General features: G+C 43.0%; 1 protein-coding gene across 2 annotated transcripts; it reads right to left on the bottom strand.

Moving 5' to 3' along the window:
* Positions 1 to 756: 756 nt before the first annotated feature.
* Positions 757 to 19,859, bottom strand: Sdhc (succinate dehydrogenase complex subunit C). Of its 2 annotated transcripts, XM_038349447.1 has the most exons (6): positions 19,759 to 19,859; positions 15,165 to 15,221; positions 12,734 to 12,835; positions 9,250 to 9,311; positions 5,601 to 5,764; positions 757 to 1,485 (listed from the first exon to the last, which is right to left on the bottom strand). In XM_038349447.1, the coding sequence occupies exons 1-6, from the start codon at positions 19,857 to 19,859 to the stop codon at positions 1,381 to 1,383; spliced, it is 591 nt and encodes a 196-aa protein (XP_038205375.1). In that variant the 3' UTR covers positions 757 to 1,380. The 2 variants fall into 2 exon arrangements, with proteins under 2 accessions (XP_038205375.1, XP_038205376.1); XM_038349448.1 differs by lacking the exons at positions 15,165 to 15,221; positions 19,759 to 19,859 and adding an exon at positions 14,948 to 15,088.
* Positions 19,860 to 21,571: the final 1,712 nt, after the last annotated feature.

Here is a 21,571-nt window from a genome sequence, read left to right as displayed (position 1 = left end):
AGTGGTACAGTGCTTGCTGGCATGTACAAGGAACTGGCCTCCCCTAGCGCCACGGAAAAAGCACTCCTGCTAAGGATTCAGGGTCCCAACAGGGATAAAACAGCAAGCTCTCCCATATTTTTTTTTTCTAGGATTCTGACACCTCACACCCTGCTTGGCTTTAAAAATTCTCCACTAGTTTCCCCACCCCTCGCTGCCCAAATCTGTCTCTGTAGGTCATTAACCCTTAGCTATCACCTCCACTGGCGCTAGGTGTTCTTAAATGAAATATGTGCTGAACTGTACCAGGAAGTATATAACTAGCTATCCACAGAATGGGATATGACCCTGTAAGACCTTAAAAGCTCTCAACAGAACCAGGCAGTGGTGGTGCACGCCTTTAATCTCAGCACTCAGGAGGCAGAGGTAGGCGATCTCTGTGAGCTCAAGGCCAGCAAGGTCTACAGAGCAAATTCCAGGACAGTCAGAGCTACACCAAGAAACCCGACTCAAATCATCCAACCCTCCCCCAGAAAGCAAGCTCTCAACATGCTTACCCCTCCTTGCTCTTTCCTAAGGCTTCCCTGTAGTACCCAAGTCTCTTCACTACTTGTATGTAATGACCTCATATTTTTCCCAGTGGTCAGTTGTAGGATAAACTATTTCCCTCCTGGGAAAGGTCACGCTGGAGGGTGTAAATGTCCAAGACCCAAAGGAAGGGGCAGAAATGAGATAGATCCTTTCTACTGACCCTCACTAGATTTCAAAGAGTCAACATGAAATGAGTAGTACTTTAATTGTTTCCAAAGATGGGACAAGAATTTAGATCAGAAAACATGACATTAAAGGTATGTTTCACTAGAAGTGAAAAACAGAAAGAATGGAAAATACAATTTTTTGGATCGTCCTCAGCTGTGCATCTTTTTTCCAAGCATGAGCTTCCAAGATCCAACTCGCTCTTTATCTCCTTCTGGCTGGACAGAGCAATTCCCTCCACCTCCACCTCTCCCTCTCTTCTCTCAGTACCACTGTGTGGGTGCTAAAGGCCCCAAGCTGACCAATGAACAGAATTGTTCTTTAAGCCAGCAGCCCACAGACAGTGGCACCCAAGGCAACCACAGAACTGGCATTGTTTCTACTGTCTCAGCAAGAAGGAGCTGAAAGCAGACCCTCAGCACAAATCAGAGTCAACTGTGGAGAGGGATGAAGGGCTCCTGGGCCCAGGGAAGACGACCTTTCCTACTACTACAGTTCTTCAAGCTCTGCTGAGTTCCACGGGATCTGAAGCACGTGGCGTCTAACAAATCAGGGGAACTTTGGTGGCTAGAGATAAGAGTGATAATAAACAGGAATATAAACTGGTGTGATAATGATTAGGACAATGCTGGAAATTTCAGCTCTTCACATGGCAGCCAGTCCTACAGAGGACAGCACACTAAGAACCAAGACAGCTACTCCAGACTGTTCCACTTGGGGGATCGCCAGGCCTTTTCCTAAGTCCCACATCTGCAGAAAAAAAAGAAAGAGGGAAAAGTTTTATTTTTTATTTTTAGTAATTAAAACCCCAGTCACTTTTACAATTCCTTCCTCAGAAATTTTCTACCTGCTGAGTGGACAGCTCCCTCCTGAGGGACTCCAGAGAAGAGTACTACATCCTGTGCCCCAGAGGGACTCCAGAGAAGAGTACTACATCCTGTGCCCCAGCGTCACTCTCCTCAAAGTCACGACACAGCACCCCCCCTCGCCAAGACTGATATAAACCTCTCATGTGGGGCTGATAAGGCGAGTGTTCTCCAGAAGGCCAGAGGCCCTGTAGACAAAAGCTTCCAGACTGTGCAGATACAAACCCACCCAGTGTGACAAGACATCTAGATCACTGTTCCCTGAACGAGCAAAACACAGCTTTGTTTTCTGGTTTTCTGAGATAAAAATCTTGTATAATCCAGACTAGCCTAGAAGTCCTGTAGCCCAGCGAGCGTAAAATTCAAGATCCAACCAGATCTCCTGAGTACACTGGGAGCATGGGACCTTGGGAGAGGGCTGATGGGGGGGAGAGGAGAGGCAGGGAGGGAAGTAAATGTAGAGCTCAATAAAATCAATATAAAAAAATTCAAGATCCTTCTGCTTAAATTTCCTAAGTGCTGGAATTATAGGTATTCACCATGTCTGGCCCAAACATATTTCTGTACAGTGTAGGGTATTATGTGGAATTCACGCTGTATACCAGGCTGGCTTTGAACTCACAGAGATCTGGCTGCCTGTACCTGCTAGGATTTAAGGCACGTGACACCATTGCCCAGCCTGTCTGTCTGTCTGTCTCTCTCTTTATTATATTATTATTTATTATTATTATTATTTTAATAATTTTGGACATGATCTCCTATACATTCCTGGTTGACTTGGAACTCTCTACATAAACCAACTGGCTTCAAGCTTATAGGAATCTGCCTGTCTGAGTATGGGATTAAAGGCATGTGCCACACCCCTCAGGAGAATCTTAACTTTCAATTTCTTTCTTTTTTTTCCATGCTCTCCCATCCAGGTCTTCTCTATTGACCTAAGATACACTTAAATTCCTTGGCTCAAGAGATCCTCCAACCTCAGGCTCCTAAAGAGCTGGGACCACAGGCACTTACAGCAACACCTGGCTCTCAAACTTAAGTGGGGCCATATTAGAAATGTATATATAATATGAACATTTAAATTCTTTCTTCTTTTCAGTCTTCCATCTTTTTTTGTTGGTATCAATCCACTAAGTGGTTGTCTCCCACTGGGTCAAAGTTCACATTTTGTAAGCCTAAGAATGGAGGGGCTGTAGCTTAGTGGTAAGGCACTCGCCTTTTATGCACTAGCTTGAGTTACCAGTTTCCAGCACCGAAACCAAAACAAATGAAACCAGACTCTCAACTGTCTCTCTCTAGGATATGAACACTCAAGGGCAGTGGTTTGGAACCTGCGGTAGAGACCCTTCTGGGGGTCAAATGACCTTTTCACAGGGGTCGAATATCAAGTATCCTGCTTATCAGATATTATAATTACATATATATATAATATAACATTATAATTCATAACAGTAGCAAAATTACAGTTATGAAGTAGCAACAAGATAACTCTATGGTTGTGGTCACAGCATGAGGAACTGTCTTAAGGAGTCGCAGCGTTAGGGAGGTTGGGAACCACCGCTCTAGGGCAAAAAGTAATGTTCAGGTTTCACTCTGAGCACACGAAGCAGCCTCACCACATACTAACACATGAACCTCTACAGTCTGACCATAAAACTGCGGAGAGGACACCCTCATCCCGATGCCTGGCTAGCTTCTAGGTAGATGACGTGAAGCGTTGAGCAGGCTCTACAAGGAGCCGGTTTGCTCATGGAGTACAGTGCTTTACAAGACACCGAGTCCTGGGTAGTGGTGGTAGGAGAAGCCTCCAGAAGGTCAAAGGCCCTCAGCTCCTCCTTTATAACCATACCATTTCCCCGTCCTGGAAGACCTTCCAGTCAGACACAATTTCATGGCAAGCAGTTAAAACCTGACCTGTACCCGGAGCTAGCGCTTGTTAGAAGAAAAACATAAAAGCAGATTTAGGGCTTAAAGCCTTTAGGTGCCTCACTTATCTCAACAAAGAGATTCCCATGATGGGTAGGAACCAAGGCAAAAAGCCTGAGTTCTGGGATTGCCAGGTGACCCCTAAGTCCAGCTCCATATTAAGACAAAAACAGCCAGAAATAAGCCCCCATCTGGGTCAAGATGTGAAGCCTTCAGTTGATTTTCCTTATGGAGCTTTGTTCTGTGGAGTCAAAGCCATTAGTGAAACTGCCTTTTCTCTCCACGGTCTCTCTCAGGAATAGAAGTCACTTCAAATCAGGGAATACTTGATAAATACGCTTAATTCAATACATCATTTAGTCTCTCACTTTTTTTTTCATTGAACTGTCTATTGGACCAGACTGAAATCCACAAAATGCTTGTCTCTGAGACTGCCCTGATGTCGAGGTTATAAAAGGTCAAACTAAGGCAAAAGCATCCAACTGATATTTTGTTTGGGTTCAAAAATAATGGAAGACTGGAAAAATACATTTTAACTCTTCTTGGAGAAGAATACAAGAGTAAGGATCACAAAATACAAACTCTTAAAATGCTCAAACTTGCCAGGCAGGAAGATAACAAATTCGAGGTCCACTTGGTTACAGGGTGAGGACCAGGGCAGCCTGGGCAATTCAGTAAAGTTCTGTCTGAAAATAGAACAGGAATTTGGGTATGTTCAAAGCCAGCCTGGTACACAGCAAATTTGCAGCTAACCTAGGTTTGATGAGACCCTGTCTCAAAAAGCCAAAAATATATAAACCAGACATGATAGCACTCACTCATCATCCCAGCAGTTGGCAATTTGGAGCTGGAGGTGGGTAAATAAGAATTTCAAGGCCATTCTTGGCTAAATAAGTTTGAGGTCAATTTAACTACATGAGACCTTTTTAAAAAATGAGTGTCTGGGGAGACAGTTCAGTGTTATGAGCACTGCCTGCTCCTCCAAAGAAACCACAAGGTGACTCAAAGCCACACCCTCTTCTGGTTTCAATGAGCACCAAGCATACACATGGTTGGTACACAGACATACATGCTGCAAATAAAGTAAAAATAAAATTTAAACTAGTAAAAAGTTTTTTAAAAGGATGGAAGTTGTAGCTATGTGGTAGAGTCTAGCATGCACAAGATCCTGTGTTCAATTCCCAGCAGCACACTAAGAAACCATGACAACAAGAAGCACAAAAATCACCCTAGAATCCTTGACACCTGGTTTGTGTTTGCTCTCATTCCTTCCAGCTACTCAATACAATCTAAAGAGAATATACCTGAGTCTGCCCAGACTTGCCACTCTGGGTGAAAAGGAATGCTACACTGAAAGCAGTAACTGCTTATATCTAGCTCATAATTAAATTCCCAGTGTCAAGAATAGTGCTGACAATTACTATTTGTATCTAATAGATAGGTCTTCTTTGTCAGATCTGCTTTCAGGGGTCTTTTAAAAATTATATGCCTCTTAAAAGTGGGAAACTTCACAATGATTTCTTTCAGTACTGGCCTAACCCACACTTAGAAGGAGTGCGGGGTGGGTGGGGGGACACGACCTTGAGTAAAGACCCAGCACAACTAACCTTAAGAACGGTACTAGAGGGCTAGAGAGATGGCTCAGGAAAAGACACTTGCTGTCAAGCCTGACAACCTGAGTTCAAACCCCTGGACCATTGTATAAATAATAAGATGAAAGCAGATAGACTGACAAGGCTGGGCCATGTGTGGTGCTCATGCTTATACTCCCAGCACTTGGGATGCAGAGTCAGGAGGATAATCACAAATTCAAGGCTATTCTGGTCTATACAGCATATTCCAGGCCAGCCAGAGTTACACAGTGAGAGCACCTGTCTCAACAAGCAAACAAAGGACAGCTCTAAGGTTAAAGGTACAGCACGTACAAGGCCCTGGGTTCACTGACCCAGCATCAGAAAAGTGGGTGGGAGGAAGGGAAAAGGTAAAACACTAAACCTAGAAATAAGGGAGAGGACCCTCTTAGCCTTCCCATTCCCTTTACCCAGGAAACATACAAATCCACAATTAACTTACCAAGTGTCGGATCCCATTCCACGTGTGGTACATGAGAGGGAAGACAAGCACAAACTTTGCTGTGTGGATGAGTGCTGGACCCAAAGACAGGGACTTCACAAACATCAAATAGGACTCAAAGCTCCCAGGAAGCAGCAGCGCCGACAGGCCAAAAAGAGAAACCCCTAGAGAAAAGCAAGGCTTCAGGTAGTATAATGGATTAAGTTGGGTTCTATGACACTTCTTGACACCTGATACAGAGGAAAGTTAGGTCAGGGATGTATTTTAGTTGCCGAAATGTTTGACTAACATATACAAGCCCTGGGTTTGAAACTAGCACCAATAAAATCCATGTATGGGGGACTGGAGAGATGGCTCAGCAGTTACAAGTGAATCCTGATGTTGCAGAGAACCTGAGTTTGGGTCCCCAAAACCACAATGAGTAGTTTACACCACCTGTAACTCTAGCTCCAGGGGGATTAAACACCTCCAGCCTTCAAGGGTGCCTATACTCATGTGTACATATCCCCCTACAAATAAACACATAAATAAACACACACAATTAAAAGAAACAATAAGCCGGGCGGTGGTGGCGCACGCCTTTAATCCCAGCACTCGGGAGGCAGAGGCAGGCGGATCTCTGAGTTCGAGGCCAGCCTGGTCTACAAGAGCTAGTTCCAGGACAGGCTCTAGAAACTACAGGGAAACCCTGTCTCGAAAAACCAAAAAAATTAAAAAAATAAATAAATAAAAATAAAAGAAACAATAAAAATATATTTTATAAAACATGTAGGCTGGAGAGATGGCTCCACTTCCAGAGGACCTGGCTGGGTTCATTTCCCAGCACCCACATGATTGTTAACACTATCTCTAACTCCAGTTCCAGGGGAGCCAACGCCTTCTGGACAATTTGGGTAGCAGGTGTGCACACAGTACACAGACATGCATACAGGAAAAACACTTAGAAACAAAAATGAAAAAAATTAACCAAACAAAGCTGAGCGGTGGTAGTACATGCCTTTAATCCCAGCACTTGGGAAACAAAGGCAGACAGATCTTTGTGAGTTCAAGATCTTCCTGGTTTACAGACAGGTAGGGAGGGCTGTTACACAGAGAAACCCTGTCTCAAAAAACAAAAACAAAACAAAAACAAAAAGCAGGGACTGGAGAGATGACTCAGAGGTTAAGAGTACTGGCTGCTCTTCCAGAGGTCCTGAGTTCAATTCCCAGCAACCACATGGTGGCTCACAACCATCTGTACTGAGATCTGACACCCTCCTCTGGCGTGCGGGCATACATCAAGACAGAATGTCGTGTACATAATAAATAAATAAATCTTTAAAAAAAGAAAAGAAAACAAAAAGCTTAACCAAACAAAACATGTATGGTAAAACATGCCTATATACCCAGGATTTGGGAGATAGAGGAGGATTAGAAGTTCAAGGTTGTTGGGAATAGTGGTGCAGGCCTTGGATCCCAGCACTCAGGAAGCAGGGCCAGGATTTCTGTGAGTTCAAGACCAGTCTGGTCTACACAGTGCATTCCAGGACAGCCAGAGCTATATAACAAGACTCTATCATTAAAAAAACATCAAAAAACAATAGTGGTAGGACAGAGCTGGAGAGATGGCTCAGTGGTTACGAGTACACTGCTCTTCCAGGAGACCCAAGACAAATTCCCAGCAGTTACAGTGGCTCATAACTGCCTGAGTCCTGGTTTCAAGGGATCCTGCTTCCACATATATGCTGCACACACACACACACACACACACACACACACACACACACACACACACACACACACAAATAAAAATAAATCTTAAAAAGAAATAGAAAAATTTAAACTCATGTTTAGATTTTGTATCTCATGTTATAGTGAGAGGGCTCAATTTGGCTCAGGAGTGAAGTGTTAGCCTAGCATGGACGTGGTTTGGGGCTCAACCTCCAGAACAGGAGGGAGGTTTGTGGTAGAGTGCAGGCTACTGCGATTCTGACAGTAAAATGAAATTGCAGTATGATGAGTTACTCCCCAAGACATTAAATCTGAGGTTTCCTGTATCTTCCTCTGGTGTTCAATATATCAGGTAAGGGAACAGCCCCTCTAGACCCCTCCTAGAACCTAGGTGCCAGGGTAGAGACTCTTCAAACAGCACACAGTACAGAGCAGCTAAGGTTACCCCATGCATCACCAGGAAATGCCAGCCCTGCAGGCTCTACTGTCTGTAAAGTGCTATGTGGGGCTATGTGATTGGCAGTAAGTGTTCTGCCCCTTCTAGAAGCTGCCAAAAACTCTTTCAGACGCTTCTTTAAAAGCCCTGCAATAAAAATGAAAACACCTAAAGAATCCCAGGAAGGCTCTCCAAGTGACCATGAAACTTGGATTGGTAGAACCTTGTTATTTTTATCTACAAGGTTGTTACACTAATAAGACATGTTCTGGCCATCTGCTTCCCCGGAATCTCTCGGCCTCAGGAGTATGCAAACGCTAACTTAGAGTGAAGCTGTGTCCAGCACTTCCTCTGCTGGTGACAGCAGCTTCCTTGTGCATGTCCAATGCCCAAGATTACTCTGCCAATTATTAATACAAACAATAATCACAACAGCCTATATTCAAAATTATACGTAGCTAATTAAATTCACAGTCATTAGTAGACATTACAAATAAAAAGAATAATGATCCAGGGAATCTCAAAGGAAACAGGAATTCTTTTCTTTTTTTTTTTTTTTTTTGGTTGTTGTTGCTTGAGATAGGATCTCATTATGTAGAACGGACTGGCTTCAAACTCACGGAGACTGGTCTGTCTCTGCCTCCTGAGTGTTGGGGTTAAAGCATGCACCACCACGACCAGCTGGGAATTCTTGGAACATATCCTACAGGAATAAAGCCTACTCTGTCTTGGTTTTTGTTTGTTTGTTTTGTTTTTTGAGACAGGGTTTCTCCATAGCTTTGGAGCCTGTCCTGGAGCTAGCTCTTGTAGAACAGGCTGGCCTCGAACTCACAGAGATCCGCCTGCCTCTGCCTCCTGAGTGCTGGGATTAAAGGCACATGCCACCACTGCCTGGATTTTTTTTATTACTTTTAGAAGATTTATTTTATTTTTATGTGTGTGGGGTTTGAATTGCAAATATGTATATGTACCAGCTGTGTGTCTGGTGTCCAGAGAAGCCAGAAGAGGGTGCTGGATCCCCGGGAACTAGAATTACAGATGGTTGTGAGACACCATGTTGGTTCTGGGAACCAAACCCAACGCCCGTCTTCTACAAGCGTAGGAATGCTAATGAGTTACAGTGGGAATGTGGGAAATCATAATTAATTTTTAAAGGAATGAATTAATAAAAAGCTTAAAAGGAGTTGGGGGTGTTGTCATGCTACCTTTTCTACCAGCACTCAGGAGGCAGAGGCAGGCAGATCTCTGTGAGTTTGAGGCCAGGCTGGTCTACAGAGTGAGTTCCAGGACAGCCAAGGCTACACAGAGAAACCCTGTCTTGAAACCCTCCCCCCAAAAAAGTCAAGCTTAAAGGGATTACATTCACTCTAAGTCAAGTTACTGAGGTACAAAAGAGGCATGGATAAGAGTCATAGAAACACAGTTTCAAAGATCCCTTTGTGCACACAAAGATCTGTGTGTGTGTGTGTGTGTGTGTGTGTGTGTGTGTGAATACACACTTACCTCCACTTAAGGCCACACCAGTGCCACGGTGGCAAATGGACATTACCATGGGAAGAGACCAACTACAAAGAAACATACAAAGACAATTTTAAAAAAGGATGCCAGGTTTTGTTTTCGTTTGCTTTTCTTAAGGATACATAATTTAAAAACAAAACAAAACCAAAAGCCATCTGGGGCTAGAGACATGGCTTAATGGATAAGAGCACTTGTTACTCCTGCAGAAGGCCTAAGTTTGGTTCCCATCACCTGAGTAGTGGTTCACACTCAGTTCTGGGGTCCTGTCAAGCATTCTAACCTCCAAGTGACCAAGCATACATTTGGTATATACAAATACATGTAGGCAAAACGTTCATAGACATAAAAGAATTTCTTAAAAACAAAAAGCAAGAAAACCCCACCTAGCTTTCACATTCCTTTTTCCACTTTCTAATTTTGAAAATAAGAAATTTGACTGAGTACACAGCTCATAGGTAGAATGCTTATGTATCATGCACGAGGTCCTGAGTTCAATACACTGCAAAAAAGAACAAAAAAAATGATTCATTTTAAAAGAAATCTTAAACTGGGCGGTGGTAGCACAGGCCTTTAATCCCAGCACTCAGGAGGCAGAGGCAGGAGGATCTCTGTGAGTCTGAGGCCAGCCTGGTCTACAAGAGTTGGTTCCAGGACAGGCAACAAAGTGACACAGAGAAACCCTGTCTTGAAAACAAAAAAACAAGAAAACAAAACAAAACAAAAAATCTTAGGGAAAAAAAAAAGCCAGATGTGGTGGCGCACGTCTTTAGTCCCAGCAGTTCTGAGGCAGAGGCAGTGGGTCTCTGTGTTTGAGGCCAGCCTGGTCTAGAGCGGGAGCTCCACGACAGCCAGGACTACACAGAGAAACCATTTTGAAAAACAAAACAAAAGTAAATAAGTAAAAATAACAAGCGTCTCTCGGGCTGCAGAAATGGCTCAGCAGTTAAAACACTTGTTCCTTTTGCAAAGGCCAGAGGTTCAGTTCCCAGCACCCATGACCTGTAACCCAGCCCCAGGGTATCTGGCACCCTCTTCTGGCCTCTGAGGGTACAGGACATGTATGCAGGTGGTGTACATGCCAAAAACAAACAACAACAACAGAACACTCACACATATCTAATAAAACTAAATCTTTTTAAAACGTTATCCCTTGATTTTACAAAACTAAAGCACTGCTACCATTAAGAAGACAGGAGCACAACTCCAGCGCTTCCCACCAGGGCCCACCCAGGTGCCGGCCGGAGCTTGTTCAACGAGAGAGCAATCATGCCGGTCGTGGAGACTCACGCCTGTAACCTCAGGTTACACAGCGAGACCCTGTCTCAAAAAACAAAAAAACTTAAATAGTTCCAGGCCAGTCTGAACTATATAGGACTCTGTTTCAAAAAACAAAGAAACAGAAGTACTATGCTAACTACTACGATATCTTTCCTTGGCATATTATTTAGGAAATAGCCCCACGTTTCCTACTGTTTCTTTTTTTCATGCAAAGTTCCATAATTGGACCTAATGTCAATTTTTTCAAATGACTTGTGAAGAAAGGCCAGGCTTATTTGGAATTATCTCCATCCTCATAAACCTACCCCTCCCCAACCCCTCCCCTCTTTTTTGAGACAGGCTCTCACCATTTATCTTAAATACTAAGATCATTTATTGACCTTCTGTTAGGGTACAATGTCTAATTTCTACAATAAAAATTATTTCTGGAATCTGAGCTGGAAAAAAAATCCTGAAGGGTTGTGGTATTTGTGGAGGTGGTTAAAAAAAATGGCCAGTATCCCCTGGCAGGGACCCAAGTAAAGAGGGCAGCAAGCTCAAGACGCTTTGCTGAGTTAGTGTTTATTTATTTTTAATTTTTAAAAGCTCTATAGGCATTCTTTAAGAAGACATAAACATAATCAGCTAGCACTTCTACTTCTGAAAACAAGAGATGAACACACATGTATGTATAAATACACACACACACACACACACAACTGCAAACACAGTATATATCTGAGCTCTATCCGACAAGAGGACCTAAAGTCAATGATGTGCTGGTAGCAGCAAGCACATCTAACACTCCGGTACTGATGCCATATTGAAGAACTCCGAGTAGCCATGGGCTAGAACAACTTGAGCATCAGAATAAACAATGACTGTAAAAGAGCGTAACTTCTGTGCAAAACAGGAATCCTTGAAAGCAAGCAAGGTTTGTCCCCACAGAAAGAAAGCAAGCTAGAGTACGTGCAATAAGGCAGGCATGGCAGACTCAACCTGTAACCTCAGTCTCTACAAGGTGGAAGCAGGAGGGTAGCCTCAGTTACACAGTGAGACTGAAGCCAGCCTGAGCTACGTAAGACCCTGTCTAAAGCACCAATAAATAAGGAAATTAGTAAATCACAAAGTCGAGAAATGAGCAAGACCTCCAGAAGCTAGAAACTGCAAAAACAAATGGATTCCCCTAGAGCCCAAGGAAAAGATAGCCCGTTAGCCCGTTTATTTATTTTAAAATATTTCATGTATAATTTAGTGTACCATGGTACACAAAATGCAAACTTTGGGGAGTCAGTTCTCTCCTTCCACCATGAGGGACCAGAAGATCAAACTCGGTCGTCAGGCTTAGCGGTAAGAACCTCAACCTACTGAACACTCTTCTCAGCCTGATAACTTTAGCTTAATGGAGCGAGTCACATTTCTAACACAAGTGCAAAAGTATGAACTTGTGTGTTTTTCCATAACTCAGGCTGGCCTTAAATTTGCTATGCAACTGAAAACAGGTTAAACTCCTGATCCTCCCCCCTCAGCACCCAAGTGCACCACCTTGATCAGCCTCAAACGGCAATTTTTTTCCCTCTGTGAAACAGCCCTGGCTGTTGTTTTGCAGACCAGGCTGGTCTCAAACTCACAGAGATCCGCTTGCCTCTGCCTCCCAAGGCCTGGGATTAAAGGCGTGTGCCACCATGGCTGGACTTTAAACAGCAATTTTTAAGATCAAACAACTTAGCATAACATATTCCAATGCTATAAGATTTTGCTGTTTATATGCTAAGGAATCATAGTAGGAAAGTACTAAAAGTCACTGTTCTCCATAAGTAAACCATAAGAGCAGAACACTCTGTATGTAATAAAAACGCTACAATTCAAAACAAAACATTCCAGTCTCAAATGTGAGCAGGGTCAGACAGCATTCAGTGCTGTGTGGTTACAGGACAAAGTGTGTGTGAAGTCTTCAATGTAACAGCAAGCAATTCCAGAAACACCTCTGACTCATGAGCTCTTTGCGTCTGAACTTTTTTTGGCAGCTGTGCATTCAGAAATCTTTCACTTGTGATGAACTTTCTCAAGACACTCCCACCGACTACCAACAGATGAAGAAGCTGTGGATGGTACCATCATTACTGCCCAGCCCACTGCTCCCGTGTGCTGCATTCAATAAGATACTTAGAAAAGGGCCAACTCCAGACCCACCCAGCTCCAGGGCCCTTACCTGTAGATACTGATATGGGGAGAAACAGGACGGTTTGAACTCGTGTTCTTATTCCAGAACCGCTCCATCTCTTCCTTGGCTGTGGTTCCCAACGGAACAGCACTAAAATAAAACAAGAGGTTCAAAAAGGACTAAGGTTTGTATTTTACACAGTAAAAAGTGTATTTTTAAAGTTTTGTTTTATTTTAATTATGTGTGTGTGTGTGTGTGTGTCTGTGTCTGTGTGTCTGTGTCTGTGTCTCTATGTGTGTACGTTAGTGCAGAAGCCTGAGGAGGTCTGAAGAGGGTGTTGGATCCCAGAGGGCTGGAGTTATAGGCAGGAGTTAGCTACACAACATGGATGTTAGGAACCGATCTGGGTCCTCTGCACGAACAGTACATGCTCTTACACTGTGCTATCCCTCTAGCCCTTAAATGTCTTGTTTAAGAAAGGAATGGTTGGATCAGGAGGATGGCTCAGTGAGGACATGCTTGTTGACAAATCTGATGACCCTTGCTGACAAATTTGATCTCCCTGGATGCACATGGTAGGAGAAGAAAAACCACTCCCACAAGATGTCTTTTGACCAGCACCTTACCATCCCTGAGCCCCACCACACACACATCAATAAGTAATATATATATTTTTAAAAAAGCATAAGGGTGTAAAAATGCACTTAAAAAAAGATAAGGCTCAAAAGTTAAGAGCAGAGGCTGCTTTCTCTTCCAGAGGACCTGAGTTCGATTTTCAGCACCCACATGGTGGCTCATAACAGTTAACTCCAGTACCAGGCAATCCAACTGACCTCCTAGACACTGAATAAATATAGTACACAGACAAAAATACAAGAACACCCATATAGATAAAATTAAAATAGGAAAAAGTAAAGAACGCTGGGCGGTGGAGGTGTACTCTTTTAATCCCAGCTCTTGGGAGGCAGAGGCAGGTAGATCTCCGTGAATTCAAGGCCAGCTTGGTCTACAGAGAGAGTTCCAGGACAGCTAGGGTTGCTGCACAGAGAAAGCCTGTCTCAGAAAAAAATAAAAATAAAAAAAAAGGTAAAGACTATAAAAAGATAAAGTGCCAGCAAAGGCAAGAAGACTGGGAGTCCAAGGCCAGCCTGGACCGCATAGTAATTGTAAGGCCAGCACTTAGGAGGTGGAAACATGATGATCGAGTTCTGTATCATCTTTATCCACATATCAAGCTCGATGATTACCCTGAATTACACGAAACCCTGTCTCAAAACAAAACAAAACCCAAGCCTAAAAAAATCAAAGCCAAAAGAAAACATAATAGTTATGTATATTTATGAGTCTGACTAGGTTCTGGCTATAGGAATAGAAAAGATTGTAGTTCTATAAAGTACATTATTTGGGATAAGCAGAAAATTTGAAAATCAGCTGTGTATCAGGTAAGCATTAATCAGCTAATTTCTTAATGGTAATTATTATGCTTGTATAATTATACTGTTACGGGGCTGGAGAGATGGCTCAGAGGTTAAGAGCACTGATTGCTCTTCCAGAGGTCCTGAGTTCAATTCCCAGCAACCACATGGTGGCTCACAACCATCTATAATGATGGTGCCCTCTTCTGGCATGCAAGCATACAGGGAAGGAATGTTGTATACATAATAAATAAATAAATAAATAAATAAGTCTTTAAAAAAATTATACTGTTACATAAGCAAAGAAACATGTTAGCAATTGATGAAACTGGATGAAATGACCATAGGACTACACACAAAATATGGCAGTGACTGTCTATAACGTCAGCACAACAGAGGCTCACACTGGGGTCACTGAAGCTCAACACCATGCTGTACAACACTGCAAGACTTACTCAAAGAAACAAGGCAATGAGACCAACACAAAGGACCAAAAATGTACTATTCTTATTTTCTGAAAAGATAAGGTTTTTGATATTTCCAAGGTAAAACCTTTAAAAAAAACTGTTGAAGGCAACTGCTGAAGTCAACAACTAAGAATAAATATTTAGCAGGAAAAAGTAAAACTCCCAGAGATTCAGCTGCCTCTGACTCTAGAGTGCAGGAACCACCACACCCAGTTTTCTATAGCTTTTTCATGAGGAAAAAAGTTAATAATATAAAAGAGTCATAGTATATAGACTGATTTTTCTTTGGGTTACCAGCTCAAGGGAAAAACATAAGACACGGAGACTTATTACCTACGTTTTAATCTTTTAATCTACGTTTGTTCACGTGGCCGAGTTACCTTTACTCCGTACTGCCCATCCTGCGTTCTCAACGTCTGGCTGGCGACTCCGCCTTTCTTCCCAGAGCTCTTTCTGTCCAGAAGTCCCTGCTAAACCTCCTGCCTAGCTATTTATTAAACAAATAATAGCCCTGTTTAGCTTTTTATTAAATCAATCACAGTGACACATCTTCACACAGTGTAAAGGAATTCCATAACAATAGACTTCAAAGCTTACTTTCTGAGACAAAGCTGAGAGTTAAGGTGGGCTCGGAGGCAGTGACGGCCAACGTGTCTGCAAGAGATTCAAGAAGACAAATTTAGTCACTAACACCAGCATATCAATTTCCCCACCTTGTACTATATTATTATTTATATATTTTTATCTTGTGAGACAATACAGAAACAAGTTTGTTGTGTGTTTTTTGAGACAGTGTCTCATGTGCTCTAGACTGGCCTCAGACTCACGATGTAGCTAAAGTCTTTCCACCTCCCAAGTGCTAGGAGTCCACATTTGTCTTCAGGATGCTTTTGTTGTTGTTTTGTTTGTTTTAAAGCTAGGTCTTACAGGAGGTGGTTTGTCCAGGTCCGGAACCACACCTCAACTCTGGCACGAGAAATAATTTAGGTGCGGGCTGGTCCCGGATCCCGACATAGGTTAAATAAAACACAAGAGTTTAATAAGAAGGGGGGTTGTAATAGTTCAGTGCTTGCCTAACATTCAAAGGATAAGGCTTTGGGTTTAATCCCCAGCATTGCAAAAACTAAACAAGCCAAAATGAGTAACTGACACTAGGAAGCATAGTTTATGTATGGCAGAGACCTGCTCCAAATGGCTGAATTAAATTTTGAAGAACAAGGGATTTGAGGATGGGCAGTCCTAATAGTAAGCCAGGTCATTTCAAAAACTACCATCTGGAGCCAGGGAGATGGCTCAGTGGATAAAAGCACTTTATATAACCCTGACAACCTGAGTTCAATCCCACAAAACCCACTTAAAGGTGGAGGACAAGAGTCAACTGTACAAAGTTCTCTTTGACTGTCACATGTGCACACAGCCACACACACACACACAACATGCAAATAATTAAAAATTATTTTTTAAAAATTAAAATCCTACGTCTACTTCCAGCTAGCAGAGACAAACTTTAAGTCCCAAAGCTTTCTACATGACAGTATAAAAACATGAGAAAGCAAAAGTTCTCTCCATTCCCACAAAAAGTATTTACAAAAAGTAATTACTTTTTCTACCTAAAAGTTGCTACTTAAAAAAAAAAAAATTACATGGACTGGAGAGATGGCTCAGCAGTTAAGAGCACATGTTGCTCTCCTAGTGTACTAGGATTAGTTTCCAGCACCCTCATGGTATTCACAACCATTTGTAACTTCAATTCCAGGAAACCCAACGCCATTTTCTGGACTCTGAAGGCACCAGGCACACACCTGGTACATAGACATACATGTAGGCAAAACACTCATACACATAAAAAAATAATAAACTAATTAAATTTTTTAAATTACATTTTATTGTGTGTGATGGTGTACACCACAACACACTTGTGGGAATCAGACAACTTGCAAGGACTTGGCTCTCTCCTTCCAACATGTGGATCCTGGGATCAAACTCGGGTAATCAGGCTTGTAGACCTGTGATACCAGCATTCCAGAGGTAAGACACAGGAAGACTGCTGTAAATTCAAGGCCACCCTGGTCTAAACAGCAATTTCCAGCCAGCCAGGGCTATATCAAGACCTTGTCCAAAAAGCCAAAAAGGAAAATGAAAAAGAAAAACATTCAACAACACATCCTTTAATCTCATAATTCCAGCCAACACTTCCAAAGCATTGAAGAAGGTGACCACAATGAAGTTCTGGAAGCCAAAATATTTACTATGTTAATTCCATGTAATTAGAATTGTTCACTATGTGCAAGGCACTGTGGAGACAGCAGAGCTCATTAAGACCCCAAACCTGAGACAGATAGTGGTGATGCACACCTTCAATCCCAGTACTCAGGAGGCAGAGACTGGTGGATCTCTGAGTTCAAGGTCAGGCTGGTCTACTCTACAGAATGAGTGGAGCCAGGACTGCCAAAGCTACAGAGAAACCCTGTCTCAAAAACCAAACTAAAAAAAAACCAAACACGAACAAATAGTATATCTTACCTGGATAATTTATTTAAAAAAATTTAAACTCCTGCATGTAATAGTTTAGGAATTAGCTTTCTAGCCAGTAGGTTGTGGCACATGCCTTTGATCCCAGCACTAGGGAGGCAGAGGCAGGCAGAGTCTGAATTTGAATTCGGCCTAGTCTACAGAGCAAGTTTCAGGACAGTCAGGGCTGTTACACAGAAAAACCCTGTCTGGAAAAATAAAACAAAACAAACAAAAAGCTCCAATCGTCTAAATCCAATAGTCTTCTAAAGGGTTTATGATGTCCATCACGTCACTGACACTAGACACACATCAAGAGCCTTGTACTCTACAACAGAGCATCAGAAGGGACCATTATTCGAAGAGAAAAACCCAACCAACCCGTCTTCAGTTCTCCCTCTTCCCTTTGGAGGCAAGAGGTGAATGCAGACATTGTGTACTCAGGGCTCTTAGAAAGAAGTGGGAACAAATCTCTTTAAATCAACTGAATTGTCTCTGAAGTTGCAGGGCACACATTCCTCACACCAAGCTAGGCCCCGTCACTCAGCTACCCAGCAAGAGTTTGCAGATGTGGGCTGGAATCTACCGCATGTTCTGTCTAGTGCTATTGTTTTCCCAAATACCAATGTACGCTTGACACAAGGCCCTACAGAAACAAGCTGCATAAACTCCATAGCCTTATTTGAAATATGAAAGTAAGTATCTATCCTTGTGTTCCACATGAAACCAGAAACTCTGAAAAGACTTTCTGTGCTGGAAAGGAGCCAGCGAGACGGTTCAGAGAACAAAGGCACTTGCCACCAAGCCAACTTTAGTTGGACCCTTGGGAGTCACAATTGTCCTCTGACCTCCACACACAAGCCACGGCACATGTGTGCACACCCACACCCACAATAAAGGAAAAGTGAAAAAATCGTAAAGGGCTATGGCTAGAAGCAAGTGCTTTGTTTTGGGATAGGATCCTGCTCTGTGGCCCAGGCTGACCTGGAACTCAGGCTATAGCTCAGGCTGGCTTCAATATTACAGCAACCTTTCCTGTCTCAGTCTCCTAAGTGCTGAGACTACCGGTGTGAGCCTCTTCAGGCAGCTGATTAAGTCACTTATGTGGAATGGTGTGGCATTTATGGATGTCCTGAGCACATTGTCCTATACTTCCAATAATTTCTGTTACTTATTATGCCCAATATAATTTAAATGTTCCATAAATGTTATGCCATATGGTTTAAGAAAGAGGGATGCTACTTATGTGCAGTCCAAATACAATCAACGGGGAAAAGTTTTATATATATACACCAATGAACAGTCCAGATAAACCAATCACATGCTTACACGAGAAAAAAGGTTTTGAAGCAAACAATACCCGTAAGTGCTGGACTGAGAATGAGTATCTGAATGACAGAAGGTTACAGGAGGGTATACCTACAGTTTCTTCCACATGGACTCAGCATAATGCTTGTCAGGTAACAAACTCAAACTGCTTTTTGTAACATGTTTTTCAAATATTTTCAGCCTCAGACTGGCTGACTCCAGGAAGAACCCAAAGATGAAGACTCTAAACACTAACCCTAAAACTCCTACAATGAAATGTTTGAAACCAATATGATCATTTCAAGCTAAATGTTAATTCACCCAACAAGCCCTAACAGTCACCAACGTATATTACATCAAAGAATTTGAAGGCATTCAATTACGGGTCAAATAATTAAGAATGAAGGACGCAGCTCTGGAAAACCTGGTCCTGCCCTATCTCAGAGAAGAGACGTCTAAGAAAATGCACAGCACCATGAAAATAAGACTGAAGATAACTGATTCCCAACTCCCAAAGACTCACTTTGTAACAAAGAAAACTAAACAGAATCCCTCTATTTTTATACGGCATGACTGAAATGGAAAGAGAAATGAAAACACATTTGGGAGAATCAGGGACTGGAATTTCAACAGCACTGAAGTTAGTTTTCCATAACAAATAATTTCCAAAAATAGGACAGGCATAAAACTGCGTTGGGATTCGTACCACAACTGTCTATGCCCTTACAACTATAGAGGCTCTGGGGATGATACCTAAACAGTGAAGAATTCAGAACAAAAGAAAATCTAGGCTATTTCTCTGGACAGGAAATTGAATTTCAGAGAAAGGCGGGGATACCCACCATAACACAACGCTAATGAAAACAAAGCGAATTTTCTGGGCAGCAGCAGAGACCCACTCCGGCTGCTACTGCTCACCCTGGGCTGGGAGGAATGCATTCGGAAACCAGACAGTGCCCACGCGTTACAGCAGCAGAACGCCAGGGATTAGGAAGCACGGAGGTGCACCACGGAGTCCCTCCCTCTATAGTCCCTAAATCCCCCTCCCCGCATGCCTAGGGGGCAGCTGATCTTGAAGTTAGAAATTTTTGGAGCCTCGGACCTGGGTGGGTTCACAAGAGCAATTTGGGAAGAGGCTTTAGACGTGGGTGTCTTTAGCAGAGGGGCAGCTGCGCCACTCATCCACACAGTGACCTCTAAGCCCTTCCGAGCCGGGCGGGACGGGGGATGCTAGGATCCCTGGGGCGCGGCCTGCACATCTACGGTCCCTTCCCCGTCCCCGTACGCCTACGCCGCTGTCACCACCCTGAGGGCCCAATTCAGGTCCTCCAAGGATGGCGGGCACGGATTTCCAGCCCCAGGCTAAAGTCACCTCAGCAAGAGCGCAGCCATCTTGAGTTCCGGTCTGGACGGAAATGACGCACGGCTCCCATGCTGCCCCTCCCTTTGCGGAGGAGCGGGCGGGACTGTCATGTGACTACTTAGGTTTTTTTTTTTTTTTTTAAAGCTGGCTTTTGCGGTTCGGTTCTTTGTGGATGGTGATTTTTTTCCCCCGGGTCTTTGGTTTTCCTCTCTCGTCGTAGTTTCTTGCATCGTTTGTCAAAGCATTGGCCAAAGCTTCGCGTGATTGTACTTAGTGCTTTTACCTACCTAAGTGTTTATTTTGTACTGCTCGCTCTACCAGACAGCGACTTTGCACCGTTTATTCACTGAGGGTTTCGGCAGCTCACTTCAACTCCCTCCTTTCCAAGTTGTCCTAAAATCTCCGAGTTAACTGACTGAGACACTCAAGGAAAAAACTACTTTGGGCTTCCTTTGGTTCCTTAAGTGCTTCCTTACGGTTCTTCAGCCCTAAAGAGATGTTAGGCAAGCACTATACTTTCGAGCTGTATCCCTAGCGAGATAAGCACACGGAACCTCAATTTGGACAGTACAGAGTGGGGGCGGGGCTGTCAGAGGGCCTTACACCATTATTTGCAAGGGTCGGGGATCCTCTTTGACCACCTCCATTAGGCCTGACAATTCCAGGGCTTGAGCTGCTTGCTACATGAACCAAACTCCCACCGGCCAAAGACAACGCTCCCTTGTTTCTTTTTCAGCGCTATGTGGGTGACACCCACAGCCACAAGAAGCTGGGGCGTGGAGAACCCATTTTTGATTTATATGTGCTGTATATAAATGGTTTTGAGGAATCCAAGTACCGAAATCAGTTGCAGAGCACTCTCAACTGAGAAAAGAGAGTGAGCAAGTGAGAAAGGAATGAAATAGAATGCCAAAGTTCCTGACCCTGGGAGCTGTGGTGGCGGGGCAAAGGGAGAAAGAATAAGGGGGAGGGCAGGGCGACTTATTCTATTGTAAATCTCTTTCGGTTGTTAATATTCAGATCCCATTTATATTTAGCTCGCTAGCACTCTCCTGCCTTTTTCCTTTCAGGATTTAAATAGCACAAATTCGCGTTTCCCCCTGCATCAAATGAATAATACTATTTCTGTAACATTTGACAATGCTCTTTCGTAGACTTTAGGGACTGGAAGGGACCTTAGAGGTTCTCTCGTCCAATCTTCTATTCAGTGCAAGAATCTATTTTGCAGTGTTTCTTGATCTTCAAGACGGCTGCAACACAGTTCAGTGCTGGATACATCAAAAAAAAAAAAAAAGTTTCATGCTGGGAATAGTGGCGGTGCCTGTAGTCCCAGCACTTAGAAGGCTAAAATAAGAAGATCATGAGTTTGAGGCCAGCCTCCAGAGACAGGAGAAACAAAACAAACAAACAAATAAAAAACCCAAACCCCTGCTTTTAAAAATTTAGTAAACAGGAGAAACAGAACAACAAAAAACAGCTTTTAAAAGTAAACAGGTTAATCAGTAAACACAGCCTTCTGGTATTGAACTCTAACCCTCTCGCACCCAGGCTCGGTGGCACACCTGCAATCCTAGTACTTCAAAAGTAGAAGCAGAAAGATCAGGAGTTCAAGGTCGTCCTCAGCTACAGATTGAGTTCCAGGTAGTCTGGACTACATAAACCATTATCTCAAAAACAGAAAAAGTAAAATGTAATGAATGCCTGTTTAACTCAGCTCTGTTATTTTTTTTCATTTTGTTTTGTTTTAGTATGTATAGGTGTTTTACTTGTTTTGTATGTACACCACAATGTGTGCTTGGTGCTCCAGGAGGTCAGAAGAGAG

The sequence above is a fragment of the Arvicola amphibius genome, chromosome 12 (genome assembly GCF_903992535.2).
Source record: "Arvicola amphibius chromosome 12, mArvAmp1.2, whole genome shotgun sequence".
Classification (NCBI taxonomy): Eukaryota; Metazoa; Chordata; class Mammalia; order Rodentia; family Cricetidae; genus Arvicola; species Arvicola amphibius.
The sequence above is the reverse complement of the archived record's forward strand: the minus strand, read 5'-3'. Positions and strand labels throughout refer to the sequence as shown.

What these genes read in the sequence shown, in the direction of transcription:
- Sdhc (XM_038349447.1), bottom strand. Translation starts at nt 19,859, where the DNA reads ATGACAGTCCCGCCCGCTCCTCCGCAAAGGGAGGGGCAGCATGGGAGC. An exon ending in CCCCATATCAGTATCTACAG is followed by an intron (nt 9,312 to 12,733) that starts GTAAGGGCCCTG and finishes GTTTCTTTGTAG; the next exon opens with TTGGTCTCTTCCCATGGTAA. An exon ending in TGGTGTGGCCTTAAGTGGAG is followed by an intron (nt 5,765 to 9,249) that starts GTAAGTGTGTAT and finishes GCTTTTCTCTAG; the next exon opens with GGGTTTCTCTTTTTGGCCTG.